This window comes from Octopus sinensis, linkage group LG4 (genome assembly GCF_006345805.1).
Source record: "Octopus sinensis linkage group LG4, ASM634580v1, whole genome shotgun sequence".
NCBI classification, from domain to species: Eukaryota; Metazoa; Mollusca; class Cephalopoda; order Octopoda; family Octopodidae; genus Octopus; species Octopus sinensis.
Genome location: NC_043000.1, coordinates 79,375,547 through 79,401,920, shown reverse-complemented (window position 1 = coordinate 79,401,920; position 26,374 = coordinate 79,375,547). Strand labels below are relative to the sequence as shown.

Genomic DNA, 26,374 nt, shown 5'->3' with positions numbered 1-26,374 from the left:
TTCTTAAGTTAACTAAGAGCAAGGTGAACTAACTCACTCTGAGTTTTGGGGTTAAAAATTTGGAAGATTTTTGCATTTAAAAAATATGAATTTAAAAGATGACAACATCTTTAACAGCCAGCCAGCTAGAGGGAGATGTGGAAGATTATTTTGAAAAGAGGGTGAAACTAGCCTCTGAGTCTGTTCCCTTCAGTTAATCAATGAGCAAAGATTGCCTCTTTGTCAAAGTATAAATTCTAAAGAAGCTACACCATTGCTGTTACCTCCACTACTACATATACCACGATTTCCAAAGAGGACAAAAGTAAATAAAAAAAACAATATGCTAAGTAAAGAGACCAACAACCTATCCCCACAACCACCACATCTACAATACAAAATTCAGCTTTCACTACCGAAGACATCACTGCCACTGCTTCACTCAAATCATCCACTCAATACCCTGAGCATTTACAGCCAAGCATTTGCAAAAACTCTCATTTGCAAATGCTAGCAAGAGCATCAGAAAGGTTTATTTAAAAAACTGAAGGCTTATTGCTGTAAAAAAAAAAGTTAATAACTAAGGTAGGCTTAAAAGTAAGTCTTGCCATTCCTGAACACATTTTTGAATAAGCCAATAGGTGCACAGTGACCTACCTTTGCATAAAGCAAAACAAAGGTAGAAGGGTGGAAAAACCAACCCAAGCTCAAGCCTTTTCTGACACTAAAAACTCATCATCATCATTGTTCGACCGTGGTCGAGACAATGGAATTTACTATGTTACGCCAGACTTCACGGTCCATCATAGCATTACGGAGATCCTGTTGCTGGATGCCTGTATCCCTGGAGATTACATCAGGGTAGGAGACTGTGTGCCCTCTGGTATTGCGAGTAGATGGCTTCCAGAGGAGAAGAGTAGAAATTACTTCTTTTTCAGCTCTACAACAATGTCCAGCAAACTGGACTCTCCTACTTTTCACAAGAGATGACACAGGTGGTAATTTCCCATATATTTGCATTTTGGTTGGAGATTTTGAGCTCTCATAAGGAGGTGAGTGTAGGTTCCATCCAACCGCCTCTCAAGCTTCTTTGGTAACGTCCAGGTTTCTGAGCCATATAGTAGAATTGGTTCGACTGTGGCTTTGAATATTTCAAGTTTGAAGTCTCTACTTAGATTTGATGACCAGATCTTATGCATGTCATTACAGGCTGACCAGGCCATACCCTTTCTAGTTAGAAAGTCTTTTCCAGATGATGATATGTATGACCCAAGATATTTATAGTCAGAAACCATATTTAAAGGCGCACTGTTGAGAGTATGGATGATGCAATCACTGTTGGACAAGCACTTGTTTATGTATTCAGTTTTGGCCTCATTGAGGTAAAGACCTACATACACAATTTGAGGCTTGTTCAAGAGATTGTAAAAGAGACTGTTTTAAAATACCATTGCAAGATTGTGATTAAATGCTTTTGATTATTCAATAAGTCTGCGCAGGCATAGTATCTGGCTCAGCGTTGAGCGCCCATGTCTGAATCCATTTTGGTTCTTTCGGAGCAAAGGTTCAACAAAAAGGACAAGACGATTTAGGATCAGTTTGTTGTACAGTTTTGCAGCAATTGACATTAGAGATATACCCCTGTAGTTGGTGACGAGGGATAAATCGCCTTTTTGGGGTATTGGAATGATTTAAGATTGGTGCCAAATCTTTTGAGTGACAAAGGTGGAAAGTGTGTGGTTGCAGAGGTTGAGCAAAAGTGTGTGAAATCTATCATCCTTCCAAATTACAGCTGGAATGTTGTCGGGACCAAATGCTTTCGAGGCTTTTAGTTGCTTGGTGGCTGCTGTTAGTTCAAATATGGTAAAAGGGGAGGTGTTGATGTCCAGCGTGTCTGATATAGGCACACTTGGAAGAGTGGGGTTATCAGGGATTTTGGCATTCATCCCAAGGAGGTTTTTAAAATGGCTTGACCAATTTTCTAAACGCTTCTTAGCTGATGACCCAGAATTTTTGCCTGATAGGTCTTTGATAGATTTCCAGGCAAGATGGTGTGTTTTACTAATGTGCTCTTTCGATAGTTTACTAATTTTGCCATTGATAAATTCGACCTCGGCGTTCAAGTAAGCCTCATCAAGATTCTTCCTGGCAGCTATGAGTTGGATCTTCAGTGACTGGGATGGAGAACAGTGGTAAGCTAGTGATATAGACTTTAGCTGGTTTCTGGCTTCAATGACATTTGGGGAATTAGAAGGTTTGCTCTGGCCCCTACTCTTCCTTTTGGGAAGAGTAGCCAGTGCAACTTCCTCTGTTGATTTGATGAGGCTGCTGTATACTTCCTCAATGTTCTCAGCATCTATTTCAGAAGTAGACAGAGATTGAAATGTGTTATAGACCTCAATAGTAAATTGTTTGGACATATCGGGGTTAGATAAGACTTCCTCCCAGTCGATCATTTTGATCGGGTGAGGCTTAGTTTTTTTGGATGAGCGAAGACTAAGCTTAACGGTAGCTGATACAATTCTGTGGTCAGAACCGACAGAAATAAAGGAAGAGTAGGATCTCGAGTCCTTAACACTATTGCGCCATTTCTTTCGAAAGATGAGGTAGTCAATTTGTGCCCTATCACCAAGTGGGGACTCAAATGTCCAAAGTTGACCTTTTGGTTTCATAAAAGAATTGTTGGAGGTGTAGAGATTAAATTCCTCCAAGAAGTCTTTGAGCATTTCTCCGTTCCGATTAGTTTTAGAGTTGAAAGTAAACTTGGTCTCATCGGGTCCTAGTCTAGCATTCAGATCACCAGCTATAACCAGAAAATTATGGAGAGGTACTTGCTCAATGGTTGAACGAAGGGTTGTATAAAAATTTTCAATTTCGTCTGCCACAGACGAATTATGTGGGCTATACACACATGCCAATGTTGTTTTTGGTTTTCCATCTATCTCAAGCACCATAATTCTAGGCGAGATTGACTCTATACTCAAGAGAGTATCACTAGCTTTTGATGAAAGTAGAAATCCGATACCTCCAACTGTTGAATTAACAGTATTCTTTGATGCTGAGGAGGTTACAAGTTGATAAGAACCGACTTGATGGTATTTGAGGATGTTGTCAGGGTGGTAAAATCGGTGTTCTTGGACAGCTATTATATCAATGCCATGTGATTCTGCATTTGCACCAAGTTCTTCTAGACGGCCAAGAGAGCCGAGGGTGCAGGCATTGAGGGTGCTGAGTATCGTATGATTTTTACAGCTGATGAGGTGTTTGTTTGGTGTTGTTTGGTTGGGAGCTGACTCTTCTCCATCAGGTGATACCCGTCTGTTAAGATTGAGGGCATCACCGTCAATGGATGCCCTTGGAGGTGCTACATGATCAGAGACAGGACCCGGCAAAGCAGGGGCTGGACCTACATCCGCAGGTATACCATTAGGTCTGGTTCCCTGGGGAAGAGGAACCCTGGTGCAGTTAATTGTAAATTCCATAGTCTTTTCAAATGGCTAATAATGTGTGCGCACGCCACTACTACACACATTGGAAAGCATTGTACAACCAAGTACTAAAGAAGATCTTTCCTCCTCCATGAAACAAAGCTGTTCCCGCTGGACGTCAACCAGTATTTCTAAGCTACGGACCGAGTGATTTATTGTAAGGTTATCTCCCTAGATAGATTGCCTTCACTACGGCTAAGGAGCCCTTTCTACCCCACTGACACAGGTTGTACTGGTTTACAGTTTACCAGTAGTAGGATCCGATGCTGCATACAACTCATGGCAGACACTACAGTACAGTAAATATCAAATTCTTCTCAGAATTCAAAGCAACAAACCACTTTTTAGCTTCTCACTAAAATGAGGAATTATTCCTAATACCTTCATATCTTTGTTCATGCATGGTTAACATGTTACCAGAAATAAACATCTGCTGTTTGGTGGCAACCATATTGGTCGACATTGAAGAGGTGACCCAAATATTAAAAGTGTACATGCTCACACAAGGCGAATTTATCAATGGTAGGAATGGTGCTGTTGTACCTGATTAAGAGTTGATGCCTCCTCTAGTTTGATTCACTTGTCAGATAGAACTATTTTATATATGACTATAGAGGGACAAAGGCCAAGACATCTCATGTGTAGCTCTACCACACATCTAAGGGCAGAGGGCAAATGAAAGGTGACCCCTACTATTACTAATGCCACAACCTGCTAAACAAGAACAACAGTGTGCAATCACAGCTACAACAGAAAAATGAGCTGCAACTCCAAACAAAAATCAGTAATAGAACCTCCCCAGGTAACAAGAACCACAACAGAGCCAATATAGGCAGCAGAGTCCCCAATATAATACCACAAGACCTATCCCTCTAAAATAATGTTTTAATTCCTCCATTTACCTGAATACTTACCTGTAGGTTATTACTGGTATTTATAAGTAATTTATTGCATCCACATTTGTTATAAACATACCGTAGGCGATTGTTCACCAATAGATGGCAGCACATGTTTTGTAAACATACATGCCATTTTCAGCAAGTTTTAAGCTTACATTGAGTGCATTGGACGCAGAGGGATTTTTTAAAGCTATTTTTGGATAAAAAAGGTATATCTTATAGGCCATCAAATATGGTATATTTACAAAGAAACATCATACAGTATACAGCCATAGGCACAAACAACGAAAAATTAATGAACCATATACAATAGCATACAAACATTACATGCAATGACTATATTACCCCAAAAAACATACCAACACACTTACAAATCCTAAAATCAACACAAGCTAAGTCTTGTGAGGATTGTTCTGCCACCTTCCTTTGGCCAGGAAGCACAAACAGTTTTTATCTGTTTAGTGGCTTTAGTGGAAGGAGTTGTGCTGTGGTCAAGATTGATAGAAACAGCTTCCTGTTTGGTCAAGCCCTAATCAATATTTTCAAGTTTTACTTGAAAAGGAAAATGAAAGTGTAAATGGAAGAAAGCATAGTTGTTGCTGTTGTTATTGCTGCTCCTGCAACATCAAGAATACTAGATATTTGAATGACTAATGTAGGTTTCAAACTGCTAGTTAATGGAATATAAGTTCAGGACTATTACAGATATGCTGTCATGTTACTTATATTTCTTTAAGGACTTTGCTGCTGTATTGTTCTGAATGTTGTCTAGCTCCAGATCAGCTTCGATCAAAGGTATTCAAATCATGACTATTCCATCCCTTCTGTCTTTTGGTTATAGTTTATCTGAGGCTACATTACCCAACCTGTCTTTCCATTTTAAAGATGGTTGAATAAAATTTGGCTGCTTTTTCTAGCACGTTAACCATATAGAGGCTTTTTTATTGTCACAGACTCTGAATGTTGATGGTCTGCTGTAATTTCCAAATTAGACTACTTGATAGCATAAAATTAGTAATGAGGACATCAGTCCTGCACCAACTAAAATCATTGTACAATGTGTCAAGAATATGTTTCTATATGTTAATGAAACAAGAACATTGGGAGCATGCAAACTACATGGGTCGAATTGATGAATTTAACCCTTTAAGGAGAATCTGATCTATTGCTCTGCTATTTTTGTACTCGAAGGACAAAAGAGCCACTTTCAAAGACTGATTCTTTTTTTTTTTTATTGAGATTCTTGTATTCACAAAATTTGAAACAACTTTGTTTTTCTACTGCATACATATAACAGCATCTTTCTTTAGTGTAGAACCATCAGTAGTTGTTTCAAAAATAATATTAGTGACATTGGTCAATGTGGCTAATAACTGTTTCTATCATTGGCACAAGATCTGAATTTTGGCTGGAGAGAGTTAGTCAATTACATCAACTCCTGTTCTTGACTGGTGCTCTTAATTTATTGACACTCCCACCCACCAGAAAAAATGATAATGAGTATAACTGCATGTCGTAGGAATGGATACATGGATAAAAATAATGAAAGAAAGTGAATCAACAAGAAGGAGGGTGATAGAAATAAGCTAACAAAAGATTCTTTTAAGTGGTTACTTAAGATCAAAGATGATGCTCACATAAACAAAAGTTAGTTATTTTAAACTAATATTTCACCCATTTATTTAATGCTATATTTTCAGGTGCTTATTTTGCATGACTATTGCCCACAAATGTTTTCCATTTCAACTGTTGAAATCACTAAAAACTGATTTTTGTTTCTCTTTTATCAAATATTTCATATTCTGTTTATTTCAGGGCGTTTTACAAGCATACAACAGGAACAGTACTTTGAACCATATGATAACTCGAATTCGCAGAGACCCACAGACCTTTGAGCGGTACGTAATTTTATCAAAATTAATATAGACCACTATGTGATAGGTTAGTTTTTATCCTACCAATGCATTGCGCGTATTCAGTGCACTGAGTTTTCAGGAGTTCAATGCGTGTCAGCGGTGCACTTGCACATTGTCCATCACCACCACTAGCCTTTGGTGAGCACTGGCTATGTCAAGCTCAGCTACAATTATCCCATCCAGTATGAGAGGAACTGCAGGATCAGGGCAATAGTTTGCATGCTCACTCAATAGAGTGGTGGTACTAGGCTGCCTCTGAGCAATAATGGCTGAATACCTCTAAGCCAGAAGTATAGGAAGACCCAAGCTGTTTTCCAAAAGTGTCTCAACCTTAAAGCACATATTTTAGTTTTGTGCCTGCCATCCGTGCAGCAAGCTGTGACAGCATCAGTGGAATTGCCATTCTGGGACATTGCTACAGAGCCATCCTGTTCAACTTGTTCAAAGAGATTGAAACAAAAAGAATCACTTGCATATGACTTGACTTGCCATTTGGAGTGACATGCTTAGTAAAGAAGCTACCATACTGCAATCTATTGAGTCTCTTCACACAAATGGCATAATCTTCTGAAGAGAGAAAGAAAAATAGGTGCAGACATGGGTGTGTGGTAAGAAGTTTTCTTCCCAACCACTTAGTTCCAGGTTCAGACCCACTGCATAGCGTTATGGACCAGTGTCTTCTACTATAGCCTCGAATCAACCAAAGCCTTGTGAGTGGATTTGGTAGACAGAAACTGAAAGAAGCCCGTCATCTCTATATATATAAAACTGAGAATGTCTGTCTGTCTGTCTGTGTGTTTCCCTAAAACTTGAGAACTACACAACCAATTTCATTCAAATTTTACACATGCCTTACTTAGGGTCCGGGGAGTGTCATCGGCAAAAATTTTTTAACTTTTTGCCTAGGGCGAGCCCACAGCAATATCGTATCTTCTCCACTACGATTCCTACACATGCCTTACTTAGGGTCCATGTAGTTTCATGGGCAAAAAAATGTTACAATGATTTGTTATCTGTTTTGTGAACTTGTGGTCAGCTTTCCCCACAGTCTTCCTCAGTCTTCCGTTTCTGCAGAATCTTTTTACTTGCTTTGCTTGATATTTCTTTACCTAAATGTCATTCTTTGTATGCATCAGATACTCATACCAGCACAGTTTTGTCTCTTGCAAGCAACGTCTGATTGTTCTTATACCCAGTTCTTTTCTCAGCTCATTTGTACTCCTCTGTTTGTGCACTAACATTAGATATGCAACAGAGCATATTCAATGTTCTTGTTTTGATACCCTGCAACAACACACTGTGTGTGTGTTGTCTTCATTACTTTCTGATAAAACTGTTAGATTTTCTTTTAATCTACAATATTTACAGAATCGGTTATGATTTATTTCCTGTTGTAGGTATCAACATAACAGGGATTTAGTTTCATTCTTAAATATATTTACGGATACTAGAAGAGAACTACCTCAAGGCTGGGAAATGAAGATTGACCGATCAAGGAAAGTAAGTATCTCAGTTCTTTATTTTTTATACATAGTAATAGAACTTGAACCCACTACCCCATACATCATTGTCAGCACACACTTTGTAATTTTCAATTTTGCTATTAAGTTAAGATAGGGGATATTATATGTTTCCAAGTTTTTGAAACTTGTTAACCTTTACAAAAAGATTATCTAATAGCCCCTGATAATCACTTTGATTGACACTATCATAATATTTTCTGGTAGAAAGAACATAAAATTCTTTTTTTTTTTTTTAGCCCTTTAGCATTCAGATTACTTAGTCAAATGTAAAGATTATTTATTCACAATGTATTTGTCTCATGCTTTGAGATTTCAATGATGTGGTTGTTTATTTTTAGAATGATATTTTAGGGCTGGTGTGAAGTTCCAAATCTGGCCTGTTTGAACATTAAACAAAATGAATATTTGCACCTGATACTGTCAGTTTAAATGTTAAAGGGTTAACCATCATACATCATTATGATAGTTTGGATTTTGTAAGTGTAAAAGGTATACAGCTTTTAATTTTGTTAATTAGAAAATATCATTTGCTCTGAAAGCTATTAGCTATGAAAATATCAGAGACTTATATTCATCAATACTCTTCAATCTTCTAAATCTATACTAACTGATGCTCCAAAAAGGAGAATAGACATTGTTATTTTAAATATTTCTATTTGTTTTTAACTCCTCCAAAACAGTGATGATGATTATGATGACAATGACAACTGTTGCCATTTATAAAGATAAATCTTTTTCTTTATTTCAATAAATGATTTCTGAGTCAAAAGTCTGTATTCAGATTACAAGTAAATTTATAATTTCAGAATAGTGAATGCTGTTATTGTATGTTTTACTAAAAACTTAAAAATCAAAGGTTAATATTTTGTTCCCATCCAAAAAATAAGCAAAAAATGTTAATAAAACTGCTAGCATTTTATTATTTGTTGATAACACTAGGCAATAAAAAAAAAAGATATCATGCTATTTAAACTTTTTCAGCTGATTTAGGGTAATTTTAGGCTGCTGAATCCAAATCTGACATCAATTTTCAGACAGCACGTGTAGTGTTTTAGTTATTTACAGCATCAAATTTTCCAACCATTTGGTAATATTGTCAAAGTAATAGGCTATTTGCTTTTGATTTCCATTCATATACTCATCACTGAAACAAAAATAAGTGCTGATAGAGGGAAATGTAGGCTTCCTGTTAAATTACCACACAAGATGAGAATTTATTTTACTTTGTTATCACTGTAATTATAGTAAAGTTCTCCTCACAGTAGGCTATTGATATTAGGTGCTAGTAAATCACTCAGACTCCCTTTTCTTGATAACTGCTAGTGCTGTTAAAACAAAGTACATTAAATAAGAGAGCCAGGTTATATGAAAAGTAGTTTAGTAGTAAGTTTAGTTATTTATTAAAATTATCAGTGTTTGAAATTTAGAGATGGAAAAAAATTGTTTCGGGATAGCTATAGCTTCAGTACATTCTATAATAATTCCAATGATTTTTTGATTTTTTTGAGAAATATATTTTGATGTTTTACAGTAACATTTACAGTTGATTAATTTTATAGTTTAGTTTACTGATAGTATCCTTGAGTGTTGACTTAGGTTATTTCTGTATGTATTTATGATGAGCAGCAAAGTTTTTGTTAATCACCCAGACAGCTTTTGTTACGTGTGTGAAACATTTGCGCCAAAATATCAGAGAAATATGCTTATAAAGAAATTTTTAAATGCTTACAAGCTTTACTTTGGGTACAAAATTGGGGACCAAGATAAACTGTGGGCACCTCATGTTTGTTGCTAAAACTGCTACCTAGCACTAACCCAATGGCTGAATTGTAAATGGAAAAGTATGCCGTTTGCAGTACCAGTGATATGGTGTGAACCAACAAACCACTATACCGATTGTTATTTCTGCTTAACTAACATTACGGGTTTCTCTAAGACAAACAAATCCAAGATTGTTTATCCAGATTGCCCTTCAGCTTTAAAACCAGTTGCTCATGCTGCTGAAAATATTCCAATTCCAGAACCTCCTTCATCTTATGACAAAGTCAGTTTAAGTGAAGAAAGTACTGCATCTACTTCAAATGAAGGTGTGCTGAGAGATACAGCAAATCACTGTGATGATCCAGGATCTTCAAAAAAAGTTCATTTATAAAGACAACTTGAGTTTAATGATTTAGTTAGAGACTTGGGTTTAACAAAAGAAAAGTCAGAACTACTGGGCTCCAGGTTGAAACAATGGAATCTTTTACATGATGGTGTAGAAATGCTCATATTTTCGAAAATGGTATACAGAATATCATGAATTTTTTACGGAGAAAGACAGTATTTGTTTTTGTTGTGATGTTGAAGGACTCCTACATGAGATGGGGTACAGCCATAATCCTGAAGAATGGAGACTCTTCATAGATTCCAGCAAAGCAAGCCTGATAGCTGTTTTGTTGCATAATGGCAATCAAAAACCTTCAATATCACTAGCACATGCTGTAGGATTAACAGAAACTTATGAATCAATAGATAAAATTTTGCACTTGATTAAATATTCTGAGCACAAGCGGAATGTATGTGGGGACTTTGGGTTGCAAATAGAGTATACAGAGCATCAGTGCTTTTTGTGCCTTTGGAACAGCAGAGATGACAAGCATCACTGTGATCAAAAAGAATGGCCAAAGAGAAGTGATTTCATTCCAGGGAGATACAATATTAAATATATCCCATTAGTTGATCCTCAGAAAATTTACCTTCCTCTCTTACACATTAAACTTGGCTTGTTTAAGAATTTTGTTAAGGCCATAAATGAAGGCAGCGAAGGATTGCAAGAGTGAAACTAAGATCAAAGCTGGTGTTTTTAATGAACCAGAAATTCGCGCACTAATTTGCGATGAGCATTTTCAAGAAAAATTATACCCAGTAGAGAAAACTGCTTGGGAAAAGTTTGTTGTAAAAAATTTTGAGGGGAATGAAAAGTCATCTAACTACATTGCAATTGTGAATGATTTTTTGAAAGCTTATAAGCAACTTTGAGCAAGAATGTCTCAAAAAATTTATTTTCTCCACTCACATCTTGACTTTTTTCTACCTTATATGAGTGATATAAGTGATGCGCATGGCAAACGATTTCATAAGAAATAAAAAAGCTGACAGACTACTGCTGGATTTTAAAATGAGAAGTGGACATGCAACTTAAGTGTAAAAGAAGATGCTGAAGCTATTTTCGAAAAACATAAAATTAATGATATTCACTTTACACTTTTGTTTTGTGTTTTATTGGTTTTAGAGCTACTTGTCCACCTAGTTTCTATTGTTCTTATACCAAATAACAGTAATTTACACTTAACATAGCATTCATTTTATTTGTCTTGAATTTTCACATTATTGTAATTTTGATAGCAGTATAATAATACTAGCGCAAAAATGTGACATGCTAGAGCAAAAATTATTGCAGATTCAGAATCAGCGCTCCCAAATTACTTGTAGGCACCATTTCATCTAATAGCAGAAATTTTGTTGCCTAGTGTAATTTGAAGATGTTCGAGATGTAGACAGCTATTAAACAGATTGAATTTGATGACTTCTTATAAAATGACAGAAACTTAACAGTAACAGCATAAGTGAGACCTTTCCATGTCAAAAACTATATGATTATCGAGTGCTTATTTACAGAAGTAGAGCTGGGTTTAATGGTGTGTTTTTTTCTTGCCAGGTGTTTGCTGTAGTTAAAAATTTCCTCACCACTCTCATTCAAGAGTGCAGTTTTAACTTAACAATCTCTAGAATTGTAAATTTTATCAGGCTAAGCACAGCAGTCAGTGAATTATTTTACTGTTAGCATTTAATTGTAGATAGAGTTCTCTGAAAGTGAAATTGGTTAGACTGAAATCATAATATCTTACACAGGAACATAATTAGATTTGACTTGAGTACATTAGTTTATTATTTAGATACATAAACAAATGCTACTCGTAGAATTTTGTTTGAGAGACTGACACCATATCCATCTAATATATCCTTATAATACTGTATTATAGAGCCAAAGGAAAGTGTATTTATGTTTTACACATCATCAGCATGTATATTTACATTTGCTTAAGACATTTGAATTGATAAAAATATTACTTCAATCCCACACACAAGTTAATCTATCTGTCTATCGATGAATGGATATAGATAGAGACAGGCATACTTCAGAACCACATGGTTAGGAGTTCAGTCCCATTGTGTGAGAGTTGTTGGTTAACATTCTATACTACAGTTGTGGATCAGCCAAATACTTTGTGAGTGAAATTGGTAAAGAGAAACTGAAAGAAGCCTGCTGTGTACCTATATATCTTTATATATGTACACATCAAAATATCACATAGCTAACGTACCTTGATTCAACTAATATTAATGGTAATGCTCCTACTTCATTGATTCTCCCACCCACTCAATTATTTCAACCAATCACTCATTTCTTAACTAATGTATAATTTAATCTATAATTAATGCATTTAATTAATTTCTGTTAATTATCTAGAATTGATTACAGAAACAGGCATTAATTTATTCTATGCATTCATTCTATTGAGTCCCCCCTCCCCGCACCACCCTTATTTATTGATTTTAATTCCTTTCAGATTTCATCTCTGTATCAACTCTTCTCTATATAACCGCTCTGTTGCTGACATTTCTCTGATTGTCATAGTGAACTGCCTTCTCATTGTAATTTTGTATCTAACAAATTCATTTCTCTCTATTCTTTGTACATGTGTTCAATAAACTTGATAACCTCTTGACCTGTCTGGGACAGCAACACCAGCAGGTTTATACTAAATTAAAGAAAGTAATCTTACATGTCCCTTATCTATCTTGTCCATTTACTGAACAATATTGGATGGGATAGACTCTGTTTATAACTCTGATATTTTGCAATGTAATATCCCTCAGTATATTTAGAAATTCTTAAAATATAAACAGCATAACTTTCAGAGGTTTGACAACATAGCAAACAATAATCTACTATTGTTTGGGTCTACATAATTTTTTTATATGTACAAACCAATGTGTATTTAATGGATGAAATGATTCACTTGCTACTGAAACAACTGTAACCTTTAATAAATTTATGTAACAGTCTTCATTCTTTTGTCTGTTCACTATTCAATATAAATATATTCTGAAGTCCACCAATCACAGCAGTTTCCAAGTTTCACCACTAATTCAGTTCTCAACTAAATTGCAAACTGTTAATAATTTTAAAGAAGATACCTCCTCAGCTACACTTAGAGATTTGGTTCAGTAGAAAAGAGTTACATCAAAGTATCTGCAACCTCAAGGGGGTCAGTAATGCAGATATTCATCTTCAATTAACATAATTTTTAAAATTTTAAATCAAAAGTATACCTTTCTTAGGCTTAAATGATAGAAAAATGCACGAGGAATTCAGAATCATTAGTTGCATTGAACAAGAATTAGTAGAAAAGGAGTTATGAAGTAAAATGTTATGAAATTTCATGTCAGTAAGTAAGGGAGTAACGCTTAAGCAATAAGAATAAAGAATATATTTATAAAATGAATGTTTACTTTCTAAGGCGGCGAGACACGTTAGCATGCCAGGTGAAATGCTCAACAGAATTCATCTGTCTTTACATTTTTGAGTTTGACTTTGACGTACAGATTATTTGATTAATTTTTTTTAACTAAACACTTTCAAACTTCCAATACTAGTAGAATATGTCACATAGAACAGGGTTTACTCTTAACGTTTTTGAAAAAAATTTGTATTTTAGAAGCAGTATATCGTCTGTCTTTACACACTGAGTTCAAATTCTGCTGAGGTCAACATTGCCTTTCATCCATTTCGGATCTATTCAATTAGATGTACAGATTATTTCATTAATTTCTTTTAACTTAACACTTTCAAACTTCTGATACTGGTAGAATGTGTCACATAGAACAGGGTTTACTCTTAACGTTTTTGACAAAATTTTGTATTTTAGAAGTTATTTCGTCAGAAGTTACAGAGTGACAATGGACAAATTTGTGTTTGATAAGTGCCAATACACAAAACTTTCAGCTTTTGTCTTACTCTCTAACTTCTGCCAATGATATATATACATATTACAGATATGTGTAAAAAAAAATCTCATCACGCAATCGAACCAATGAAAGAGCCTCTACTTGGTTGCTCGACACGCTAAAGATAGCAGCCAAAGTATCCCCCTACCTAAATCACATGCCCCTTGTATGTAATGTCCTAGATTATCCCTAAAAATACGGTCTGCTAAAGACTGGAATGTCTTTGATGATACATTTGCAGTATCAGGGGGTTCTTTGAGGCTAAATAACAACATTATGGTCAATTTCTATATTAACACACACACAATTTTCACTCAGAAAAAAAAGAATTGAGTTTTTGCGTGGAATCAAGTACCCTGACCTCCTAATATGCTGCAAATCCCTTATTTTGGTTCGGAAAAAATGAGTTGTTGGGAGGAGGGGGGGGGGGCAATCCCAGAATCATTGGAAATTTTTTTTCATTGAATGAATTCCTGTGACCTCCTAATATTGCAAAATTAGGTTACTTAACCCTTTCGTTACCAAACCGCCCGAAAAAAATTTTGGTTTATGAGACCAAACCGCCCAAAGCCGCCTGAATTTACCTATTCGTATTTAAATGAGAATATCAGAGCAAATCTCTTCAGTACATTCGTGAAAACACGTATTATACTTCGTAAACACTTCAAATACAGTTTTGTACAATAATCGAAGTGTAATTTTAATTCCGTGAATTTTGGGAGATTTTTTTCCGAAATTTGTTCCTATTGTGTTTTCAAAATTTGTAATTCTGACAAAAAATGGATACGAATTTCATTATATCAAGCAGCTAGTCAGAATTCGAAGGATTTTCTACTGAAGACCTTCATAAATCGAACTCTATGACTGAAAAAAAAAAAGCATGTGGTATTTGATAATGAATCTGATGTTTCATTTTCCGAAAGTGAAAACAGTGAATCTGAGATCTCCGATAGCGATAAAGAAAACGAATTGGCACCTGAATGGAGTGAAAATTTAAAAACTGTTTCTTTCGGTGATTTTTCTGAAGAAACTGGACCAAGCCACAGACTTTCCCAGAAGGGTAAAGCCTTAGACTATTTCTATTTACTTTTTCGAATGAGCCTATTTGAAATCATTACGGCAAAAACAAACCGTTACGCTAAACGTAAACAAAGCGAAAGAAACGATAGTTTGTGGTTTCCCACAACTTTAAATGAAATTAAGATTATTTTGCCATAAATATTATTATGGGTATCAGAAAGTTACCCAGAATAACAAATTCTATCGTAAAATTTTGTTGTATACCCAATTGAATATTAGCTAATAACCCATTTTCTATAGCGATGTTTGAACAAAATTTTAATAATTTTATATTTTGTTGAATTTGCCTGTATCTACCTGCAATTAGAGTGACTTTGTAACAAAAATTATAGTATAGATTTGGTTGAGAATATTTCATTAAATTATCTTCCAAAAATCAGATTAATATATCGATAAATAAAAAAGTTATAGTTGTTTAATGAAACCAGACTAAATTTATGATTACGTTAGAAATTAATTGAAACACATAAGGGGTCTAATTTGGTCAGAAATATAGTAACGAAAGGGTTAAGGTGAACCTGGTAGCTGATGCTTTTGGAGTCTTGTTGTTTGTAATTATTGGTGAGCCATGGTGCAACCAACAACATGGTAAAAATCCCTGCCATTAATTTGGTGTGGATGGGTAATATCAAATAAATCAATCACAATATATATTTAAATTAAACATGTAAAAATTGAAATATTATCATCAATTACATGGAAAAATTAAAATATTATCTTTCTAATTATCTTATAACATCAATGCCTGGAAAAATCATGGATTACATGAAAAAATGCAAGCCCATATATATATATATATATATATATATATATATGCATGCATACATACATACATACATACATACATCATACATACATACATACATAGGATTCACAAAAAAAAATCAAAAGATGAAGACAGGTGGTGTAGACAACAAACAGATGTATTAGTTTAATACTCGGGAAGTGAAAAACTCTTTAACATTTTGAGCCTACACTCTTCCACAGAAAAGGAACACAGAAAGAAACAAGGAGAGAAAATAAAGAATGTGTAGTGGCTAGCAATCTAGAAATGGCTGTTCTGATAACTTTTTCACTTCAATAATTAGATGTTTATAAATTGTTAAGTGTTTACAAATGACTGTTGTGAGTTTCTCACTTAAAAGCATTTTTCAAACTAATACTTTAAAGTTTCTTATCCTGTGTAGATTGGGCTGTTGAATTATGCATACACACATATATGTAATTTGTGTGTGTGTATATATATGTCTATATACCGCGTGTGTACCGTTGGCGATTTTTTTTCCTCCGTCTTCCCTTTGGATCTTTCCTTTTCCTATGTTTCTGACGAAGAGCTCTGCTTGAAACGTTGAACCCTCCTTCTTTCCTGAGCGTCCAATAATACTATACTTGTTCCACGTCCTCACGTTGTTGTGTTTTCATGTTTGGATTAACTATATGTATATATATATATATTCAATAATGAATATGTGTATATATATATTGATTCTCTTGAAGCTGGCAATATGGTTGCAATAACAATTCTTAAATGAATCAACTGTCTGTCCTATGTAAACATACAGCCCTCCCCTAGTGTGCACCTGAAACTGAGCAAAGTAAAATTTAATGTTTTTATTTTTGATCTACTTCATTCTCCTTTCCCCCTTTTTTTTTATATACATATACATCTTTCTGTATGTGTGTCTGCATGTGTGTGTCTATATATGTGTGTGTTCATAGTTCAACAGCCCTACCTACACAGTTTAAAAATCACCTTTAAGCAAGAAACTGACAACAGTGTCAGGATTTGTAAATACCAAATAATTTATAAATATCTAATTATTAGAATGAAAAAATTATCAAGAAAGCCATTTCTGTTCATATTTTCAAATATGTACCATACCAAGGGCTTTCTATTTTTACTTCTACTATATGTGTGTGTGTGTGTATTTGGGTGAATGATCACAAGATCATGGGGTTCAATTCCTGGATTGGATTGTGTGTTGTGTCATTGATGAAAGTGTTCGTTTTCAGTCTATTCTAGTCTAGTCAGCTGCAATGAGTATCAGCTCTGTGCTGGTGCAGCCCTCTCTCTTTCTATCCCTCTCTCACTCATCCTGAATATTCAAGTAGAGTGAAATTTATGGGCAGGCCTAGATGATGTCTGTGCTTGCTCAGTACTATGTAAAGGCTTAAAACAATTAGCTAAAGTATGGAACATGCTACCAAATCACTCTCAGTTATCTGTAATGGTTGTTGTATATAAATATTTATGTTGTGTTATTTTTAAAACGTTGAATGTTCTCTTCTTTTGATGAAGACTTTTTTCTGAAATATATAAAGCAAAATATCAAATGATATTCACAACATAATAGCAAAAATAGTGTTAGAAATATATAAATACTAAATTTTCATAATATAAAAAATAAGTATCTGTAGTATTTAAATAATAATGGTACTTCTAAATCTCCCTGCATATTGTACCAAACTCTATACAAAATGAAGCCTGACAATATCACATTTTAAAAGAAAATAAAGCTATGATCTAATTTTTTTTTTTTTACTTTTATTTCAGGCTTTTTTTATTGATCATGTAAATAGAACAACAACTTTCATAGACCCACGCTTGCCAGTTGATACTCCCCCAGTAAACCCTTACTTTCTACATATGTCCTTCTTGCGCTTGGATGGCTCTCACACTGGAAGTCCTCACTCCACTTCTTATCATGCTGGAGGCCCTCACAGTAGCAGCTCTCATTCAAGTCCACACTCAGGAGGTACACATTCACACTCGAGCCCACACTTAGGTGGCCCACACTCAACTTCTCACAGTACACATTCTCTTTCACATTCAGCTTCTCATACAGGCGCAGTAAGTAGGAGCCATTTTATCTTATGATCCTAAAATATTCAAATGTTTGTTTTTTAATCTCTCTGCAAACATTTATTTTGATCTGCTTAATTTACTAAAATATGTTGAGCTTTTACAAAATTTTCACCCTTTCCCATCTAACTCAACTCCATCTTAGCATGTGTGAGATGGGTTTTGCCCAAGGAATGTTTTCAAACCAGGATGCTCATCCTTTTACTCACTACTCATCCAATAAGTGGAAACAAAACTTATTTGTGAGTTTGCCAAAAATGATACTAATAGAGATATGTACCTTATCTTAAGGCTCAACACTATAGATGTTGGCTTTGAAGTTATAGTGTCCCCTTACTATGGAACTTTAAAGCATTAACTATGGTGTCCCATTACTGTAGCACCCTAACTGCAGTGTTGTGTAACTGTCACACATCAAGCACACAGTGTCTTGTTTTTGTGGAACCTTAAACACAGAGTATTTTATTACTGTGATATCTTAATCAGACAGTCATAGTGTCTGATTATGGAATAATGTATAATTGATATAAAATACAATGTACATTCTGAAAGAACATTATATAAAATATGTATATACTATGTGCAGTGTTTATATAGTTCATTAGAGTTAAAATATTTCCTACAATCTTTTCTGCATTTTATCTTTCCTTCTTTTTATTTTCTTTCATCACCCACATTGTTATACAATTTGTGGAGAACTTCCACAATCATAGCTTAAGCTGTATTATAATCAGTGAATTGTGTTCATAAATATTCTCAGATGTCGATATGTAATAGCTACACCTTATTTTATCGTATATAATCAACATTTTGGTGAGTACTCACCAAAATGTTGATTATATTTGATAAAATGAGTGTGTGTAGATCCATAGCTATGTGATCCCCAAATTTACTGTTTCTTCACTATATAGCATCTTTGAGGAGAAAAAATACCAAGCAAATTTATAAACTGATGTGACTTATACCAAAACATTGGTAATTTCAAGTTTACAATTCCTCAAGTACCCAGTATGGAGAAAATTCATCATGATATTTTTAGACATAAAATCTGAATAACTTCAGCTTGCGTCTTACACATGCACATATGCGCAGGTATGCCATCACACACACATACACACAAACAAACAGTGTTCAGAAAAACTTAATTGATAAGCACACCTACTTTTGATTTAATACTGAGTTTCATTTTCTCTTTCACTGTTATACTACTACTAAGATGTTTCTCTGAATTGCTTAACTCTGTACAAGCTAATCATTTCATCACCTTTTATTTTTCATCCCAAACTGTCTTCGTACCAAATATTTTCTCAGAGGCCTCTTTTTCAGGGTCTTGTCTGTGAATTTGCCTTCCTTCATTGCTCATGTTACAATTTAAACTTAAACATCAACAGCACTAACTTACCCACTTAGTACACTAATTAAATCTTGAGATGGGGGGCTTCCTTCTCACACAACTTTTCTTCTTTCTCTGACTATTACTGCTTCCAGAATCACAACAAAAATAAATGCTACTGCTACCACCTTCTATATTTCAAATATTAAGAAAGTCTAGTCTCTAATGCATGTCATATACTAAAATTATCTCAAATTGTGTGCGTGTGTTAGTCTGCAGTTTGACCCTATAAATACTATTAACACTACTTTATGCTGACAAGGCTAGAAATCTTAGAATGTATTGTATTTTTCTCTTCTAAATGTATGTTTAAAAATTTAACATTTTGTTCAACTTGGTTTGCTTTCCATTTCAGCCAACACCACCTCCTCGAAATGCTGGAAGTGATGTAATTCCAACAGGTAAATTATTATTGTTTGGCAGATTTTAAAGCACTGAAAAAAAAAATGCTTTGTAGCATTTGTTCCAACTCTTTTCATTCTGAGTGCAAATCCCACAGATGTCAGCTTTACCTTTCATTCTTTTGGGGTCAATAAAAAGTACCAGTCTAATGCTCCACCCAAAGAAAATTGCTGACCTTGTGCCAAAATTAGAACGACTTAGTTTTATTATTATGATAGCAACAAAGCGACAGTTATGTTGGTGATAAAGGTAAAGAGTTTTGCAGGAATCTCATGAGCATCAGCTTTGTCTTTCATCCTACAGGGAGGCAATGATCATCAAAATTATCAAGTTCGTTTTTTTTTCTTTTCTTTAAAAAAACAAAAAAAAACTTGAGATGACTTTGCATACAGTTCAAGACTGCAAAGATGTTGGATCTGAAAAAATATCAAATTAAATGCTTTGTGAGGTTTCAATTTGTCCTTCACAATTCTTTGCTCAAATCCTGCCAAGTTAGTTTAACATTCCTTTTGCACACACTCTATAAAATACCAGCAATACACTGGAGTCAGTGTAATTGATTATTCATCTGCTAGCAATATTATTATTATTGTTATCTTTGTAGAAGCAGGTTCTATGATTAAATGGTAAGTTCTTGATAAAACAAGCCCAAGCAACAGTTTCAATTCCACTCAGAATAGCATTCACTTACATTCTTTATGCTCTCAAAACAAACAAAATTATCCAAAAATTGATTCCTGTTTATCTGTGTCAAAATAAAATCATCATTTTATTGAATATTATTTGAATGAGATTCATGCAGTTTGAATTATTGTCTTTTCAGCATACAATGATAAAGTTGTTGCATTCCTTCGTCAACCTAACATTAGTGAAGTCTTGAAGGAGAAACAGTCTTGTTATGCATCCAACAGTTCTCTTCGAGATAAAATCAATAAAATTCGTTCTGAAGGCACTGATGCCCTTGATCGCCTTTCTAATGATATTGAATTAACAATATTATTAAGGTAAATTAGTTTACCAATATATCTATTTGATTTTTTTCTTTGTTCCATTTCACCTAAGAAAATATCAGAGAATAGAGATAGCCAAGCTGATTGAATTCAATAGTTCATATTCTATTACTTGCACCTTGTTGTTGTAGGGTATAAACACTTAATTCTAAATGGCTTAGTCTATCTAGCTATAATTTGATGCTGTTTAATCACAGGCCAGCCCTATTGAGCTAACATAATCAATTCTATTCTTGTCATAACATTCCATCTTCTCTTGTAATCTGTAAGACTTTCATTGACATTTCATCATTCACTGAGGAATTCAGTTCTTGCTATGATAGAAACTGTCTACAATAGACCATCATCCTCTCAAGAGAATGATTTATCTCTCACCTAGAGAAATATCACTAGTTTCGTTTTGTGGGTTTCACTGGAAATTAAAAGAAGCAGATACAACCAATTTATAAAAAAAACTAGCAGCATAGCCCGGCATTGCCCGGGTATGTAAAAGCCCCTGGAGTAGACATGATGCTCGCTGTGAATTTTAAAAAATTCCTGCCAATTTGTGAAAGATATTGTCGAAAATATGTCATCTTGAATTTGAACGCGATTTCCCAAAATGACATGATTTTATCGATTTTTTCTGATGGTAAGGTATTGCATGGAAAACTAACGTCAGAATTAAGTTTCTTAGGGTAACATTAAGCTTCACCATGAGTTTGGTGAAAATCAATTGCAAGTTGCGAAAACTACAACAGTAAATGTGTTGCAAATAAAAAGCTTAGATTCTCGACCCCATGTCGAATTTATCACTTTTTTTCAGAACTGGGGGAACTTTTCAAAATTTTCGCTGTGTTAGTTTTGAATTATGACATTGGGCTATGTGTGTGTTAAGTTTCATCAGAATCGGTTGAAAGCCGTGGTCAGGGTGAGGGTACAACCTGACAGACACACAGACAGACAAACTGCCGTTTATATAGAGAGAGATTCGCTTCATTATTCATTTTTGTTGGGGTTTTTTTTTACTGTTTTATATCGGTTATACCATGTTATTATGAGTATTTGTTTATTTTCTTTTTTTGCAAATATGAGCATTCAATGTTATTTGAGTCAACATTAGTGACTCTCCATACTGTTAACTACTAATTTGAGAAATAGTTGTGAAAGCTATTTGTCAGCCTGGTTTTCTGTAGCAAGTAGAATTATTGTCCCTCCCAGCAGCACAAACAACAGCTGTTTCTATGTAATCAATTAGTCCAGCACCTTAAATTCACAGCCAGAGTGTTATTTTGAAATATATTTCCCTATGATTTTATTGTTCTACTCTACAACATATCTCTTCATTCATCACCACAGTTTGGTACCAGAATCAGTTTTTGATAATTGGAGTTCATTTATCATCTGCATGAACATCATTAAACTGCCTTCTTAAATTATGAAATATATAATAAATTTGAATAACTTTGTACTACATTCATTTTCATTGTTAGTTGTAATATAATTACCATCTCTATATACTTTTTGCTAAATGTCATTTTAAATGTCTACAAATATTTGTTTCTTTACTTGTTTGTTTAGCTTATGTGAGAATGAAATCATGTCCTATGTTCCTCCTCATCTACAACAATCCTCTTTAAGCTCAGGGGTCCATTCCCCATCAGGTTCACCACAAGCTTCTCCAGGTAAAAAAATTTTCTTGCATCAATTTCTTTCTTTCATTTAAATATTACTAGGAAATGAAAAAATTCATAATACGGATGTATATGTGAGTACATATTTGCATGCATGGAAGATAAACTTAGAATCGAGAGGTCTTAAGGTAAACTTGGCAGTAACAAAGGTTTAAGCAAGTAGAAAAGAAGATAGGACACTAGTATCTTCAGGGAAATAGACTTGCTCAATATGCAGATAGAGAAAAGGCATAAACTCCATACATTGTATCCAATGTAAACTCTGAACACACCAGAACTGTGGTGGAATTACAGGCAAACTAACAGAATATAAATTTCATATGTGATAAATGCACTGGAGCAATATATACTTTGAGCACACTAGGAATAGAATCTCTTAGATGCCTGTATGGCTCGGCAGAAATATTTGATAGCTCTCATTATCTAGATGTATTTAGTAGGAGAGGTGATTGTAGTGAAAATATAGTAATCAGAATAAGAACAGGTTGGAAAAACTACTAATACTGCTGACAACAAAGGTCTCTTCCCTCAGAGTGAATAGGATATTGCATGACTCTTGTGTTGGAACTATTATGCTGCATAGCAGTGAGATATGGACCTTAAACACAGAGGACCTGAGAAAACTGGAAAGAAATGAAGCCAGCATGCTCAACTGGATGTAAGTGTGCATGGACAACATAGTACAAATGTGTTGAGAGAAAAGCTGGGTATAACAGGAATTAGATGTAATGAGTCAACCCATAAATAATGCTGTTTTTTTTTTTTTCAGTTGTATATATTAAAAGTTGGAAAGGGATGGTATAAACTACCTGCATCAACTTGCTATAAAAGCAGGTTGTAAGTTTACCTTGTGCAGTTCGATTTTAACAGTTATTTTTTCAAAGCTATAATGGAAGTGACAAAAGAGCATATCCAGCATATTTTGCTTTTTGAGTTCAATAAAAGCAACAACACAGCAGAAAGTGTGAGGAATATTAATGCAGTATATGGGGATCGGACAATAAGCATAAGCCAGTATCGGTTCCAGAAATTCCAAGCCAGAAACTACAGCCTAGAAGATGAGACTCATCCTGAAAGATCTGTAGAGGACATCCTGCGGCACTGTCATGCCTTTGGGTGTCAGAAGTGAAAGTAGAGAAATCTGACGTCAGACGTCAACTTCGTGTATTTACGTCGTCTTTCGTTTATTTACGCCGTTTATTTACGTACCACTGAAATGCAAGTAAAAGCTTGTATGTATGTATGTATGTATGTATATATATATACATACATACACACATATATATAATATACATGTATATATACATATATATATATATATTTAATACATACATATATATAATATATACATGTATTTTTACCGCCTTTAGTCGCACAAATCGACCCCAGAACTTATTCTATCGGTCTTTTTTCTTAACCACTATACATTATATACATACATACAGATAGATAGATAGATACACACACACACATATAATAGATATAAAATGTGTACGTGTGTACATTTTTCAGAAAAAAATTCATACATTTTAAATATCAATAGCATTTCTCTTATTTTTTACATGAAGTTTTCGAAAAATGAATTTAGAATGTAAAAATCAAATATATCAAATTAATAAACGCAAATTATTTAGAATGTAAAAATCAAATATATCAAATTAATAAACGCAAATTATTTTCAAATATCATTTTCAACGGTGAGATTATCAAAATATAAACTTGAAGTTAAGTTTAAAAATAAATGCGATACTCATTCTGTCTTGATACTTATGCTCAAATACATGGATATAGCTGTCGAATTTGTTCTATCAACTTCCCGAATATATCATCCTTAAATTCATAGCGCCACATGAATTCGATGAGATGGGTCTGAAGTAAATTTCTGGCTGTTCCACATTCTCTCCTATAATGAATAATGCAAGAATATATTTATTCTTGCATTATTCATTATTGTTTTTAAAAAAGAAATCACACCAAAATCTGCACAAATGAACCCCCATGACCATCACCGCAATTACATACACCAATCAGAATGACCACTGACCACCACGTGCGTAAATCAAACTTTGAAATTTATTCAGTTAGAAACTTTCAGTGTGATATCAACACGTGCTAAACAATTTTTAATATGGCTTTTGCATATCCAAGTTTAAGAGGAATTAGTCACTGCGATATTGCCGTCTCCACTGCTACAACAGCAGATAGCATTAATTGGCTTAAGAGACATGGCCTTTTGAATACCCAGAAAATATGTACATCGTGTGGAGCTACCATGAGAGAAGTAACGAAAAAAAGTATATCTGATGAAATAATATGGTCGTGTGGAAGACCATGTAGAAAATCCGTGTCAATTAGAAAAGGAACATTTTTAGAAAATAGCAAATTGAAGTGTCAACAGATCATAGATATTTTGTTTTACTGGGCCAAAGAAGATTTAGCAAAAGGAATAGGACAGGAATGTCATTTAGCAAATGTAGCGGTAACCGATTGGAGGAATTTTTGCCGCGATGTATGTGCAGAATATTATGTTGCACAGAATATTAAACTGGGAGGACCCAATAGAATCGTTGAAATAGATGAAACTGCGTTTGTTAAGAGAAAATATCATGTTGGCCATCGGGTTAAAACGCAATGGGTGTTTGGTGCATTAGAAAGAGATAGTAGAAGATGTATTTTAGTGGCAGTTGAAAATCGAACAGCGGACACTCTATTACAGATTATACGCGAGCGTATATTGCCTGGTACAACAATAATATCCGACCTTTGGCGTTCGTATAATACACTCAGTCAGCTAGGATACAGACATTTGACCGTGAATCATTCTATAAATTTTGTTGATCCGGTAACATTTGCCACAACCAACCACATAGAATGTTTATGGAAACACGTAAAGACTCGAAATAGGAGAGAATGTGGAACAGCCAGAAATTTACTTCAGACCCATCTCATCGAATTCATGTGGCGCTATGAATTTAAGGATGATATATTCGGGAAGTTGATAGAACAAATTCGACAGCTATATCCATGTATTTGAGCATAAGTATCAAGACAGAATGAGTATCGCATTTATTTTTAAACTTAACTTCAAGTTTATATTTTGATAATCTCACCATTGAAAATGATATTTGAAAATAATTTGCGTTTATTAATTTGATATATTTGATTTTTACATTCTAAATAATTTGCGTTTATTAATTTGATATATTTGATTTTTACATTCTAAATTCATTTTTCGAAAACTTCATGTAAAAAATAAGAGAAATGCTATTGATATTTAAAATGTATGAATTTTTTCTGAAAAATGTACACACGTACACATTTTATATCTATTATATGTGTGTGTGTGTATCTATCTATCTATCTGTATGTATGTATATAATGTATAGTGGTTAAGAAAAAAGACCGATAGAATAAGTTCTGGGGTCGATTTGTGTGACTAAAGGCGGTAAAAATACATGTATATATTATATATATGTATGTATTAAATATATATATATATATGTATATATACATGTATATTATATATATGTGTGTATGTATGTATATATATATACATACATACATACATACATACAAGCTTTTACTTGCATTTCAGTGGTACGTAAATAAACGGCGTAAATAAACGAAAGACGACATAAATACACGAAGTTGACGTCTGACGTCAGATTTCTCTACTTTCACTTCTGACACCCAAAGGCATGACAGTGCCCATCCTGCAAACCCTGGTGGAACGAAATCCCATTATAACTGTCGAGGAACTAGCTGAGAAGCTTGGATTTGATCATTCAACCATTCTTTGACAACTGTGTGCCATCGGAAAAGTCAGAAAATTGGGTGAATAGGTTCCTCACAAACTTTCCAAGATTAATCGCACGCAGAGAGTGAATGTGTGCTCTTCTTTGCTCTCACATCTCACGAATGAACCTTTTTTTGGACCAAATAGGGACTGGTGGCGAGAAATGAGTTCTCTATAAAAATGTCAAGTGCTGAAGTCAGTGGGGAGCAGAAGGAGAAATACCAGCACCCCAGGCTAAAGAAGATCTTCACCCATGTATGGTGTTGGTATCTGTTTGATAGGATATGAAAGGTTTAGT

General features: G+C 34.4%; 1 protein-coding gene across 4 annotated transcripts in view; it reads left to right on the top strand.

Annotated features, from left to right (window-relative positions):
• Nucleotides 1-26,374, top strand: part of LOC115210889 (E3 ubiquitin-protein ligase HECW2) — a 61,514-nt gene that overhangs the window by 6,753 nt on the left and 28,387 nt on the right. For 3 of the 4 annotated variants that reach the window (XM_036502195.1, XM_029779660.2, XM_036502194.1), the window contains 6 exons: nt 6,182-6,264; nt 7,680-7,782; nt 17,494-17,790; nt 19,551-19,596; nt 20,421-20,601; nt 22,168-22,271. In XM_036502195.1, the coding sequence (XP_036358088.1) occupies nt 6,182-6,264; nt 7,680-7,782; nt 17,494-17,790; nt 19,551-19,596; nt 20,421-20,601; nt 22,168-22,271 (814 nt within the window). The remainder of the gene's footprint in view (nt 1-6,181; nt 6,265-7,679; nt 7,783-17,493; nt 17,791-19,550; nt 19,597-20,420; nt 20,602-22,167; nt 22,272-26,374) is intronic. The other variant, XM_036502196.1, reaches the window with a different exon arrangement.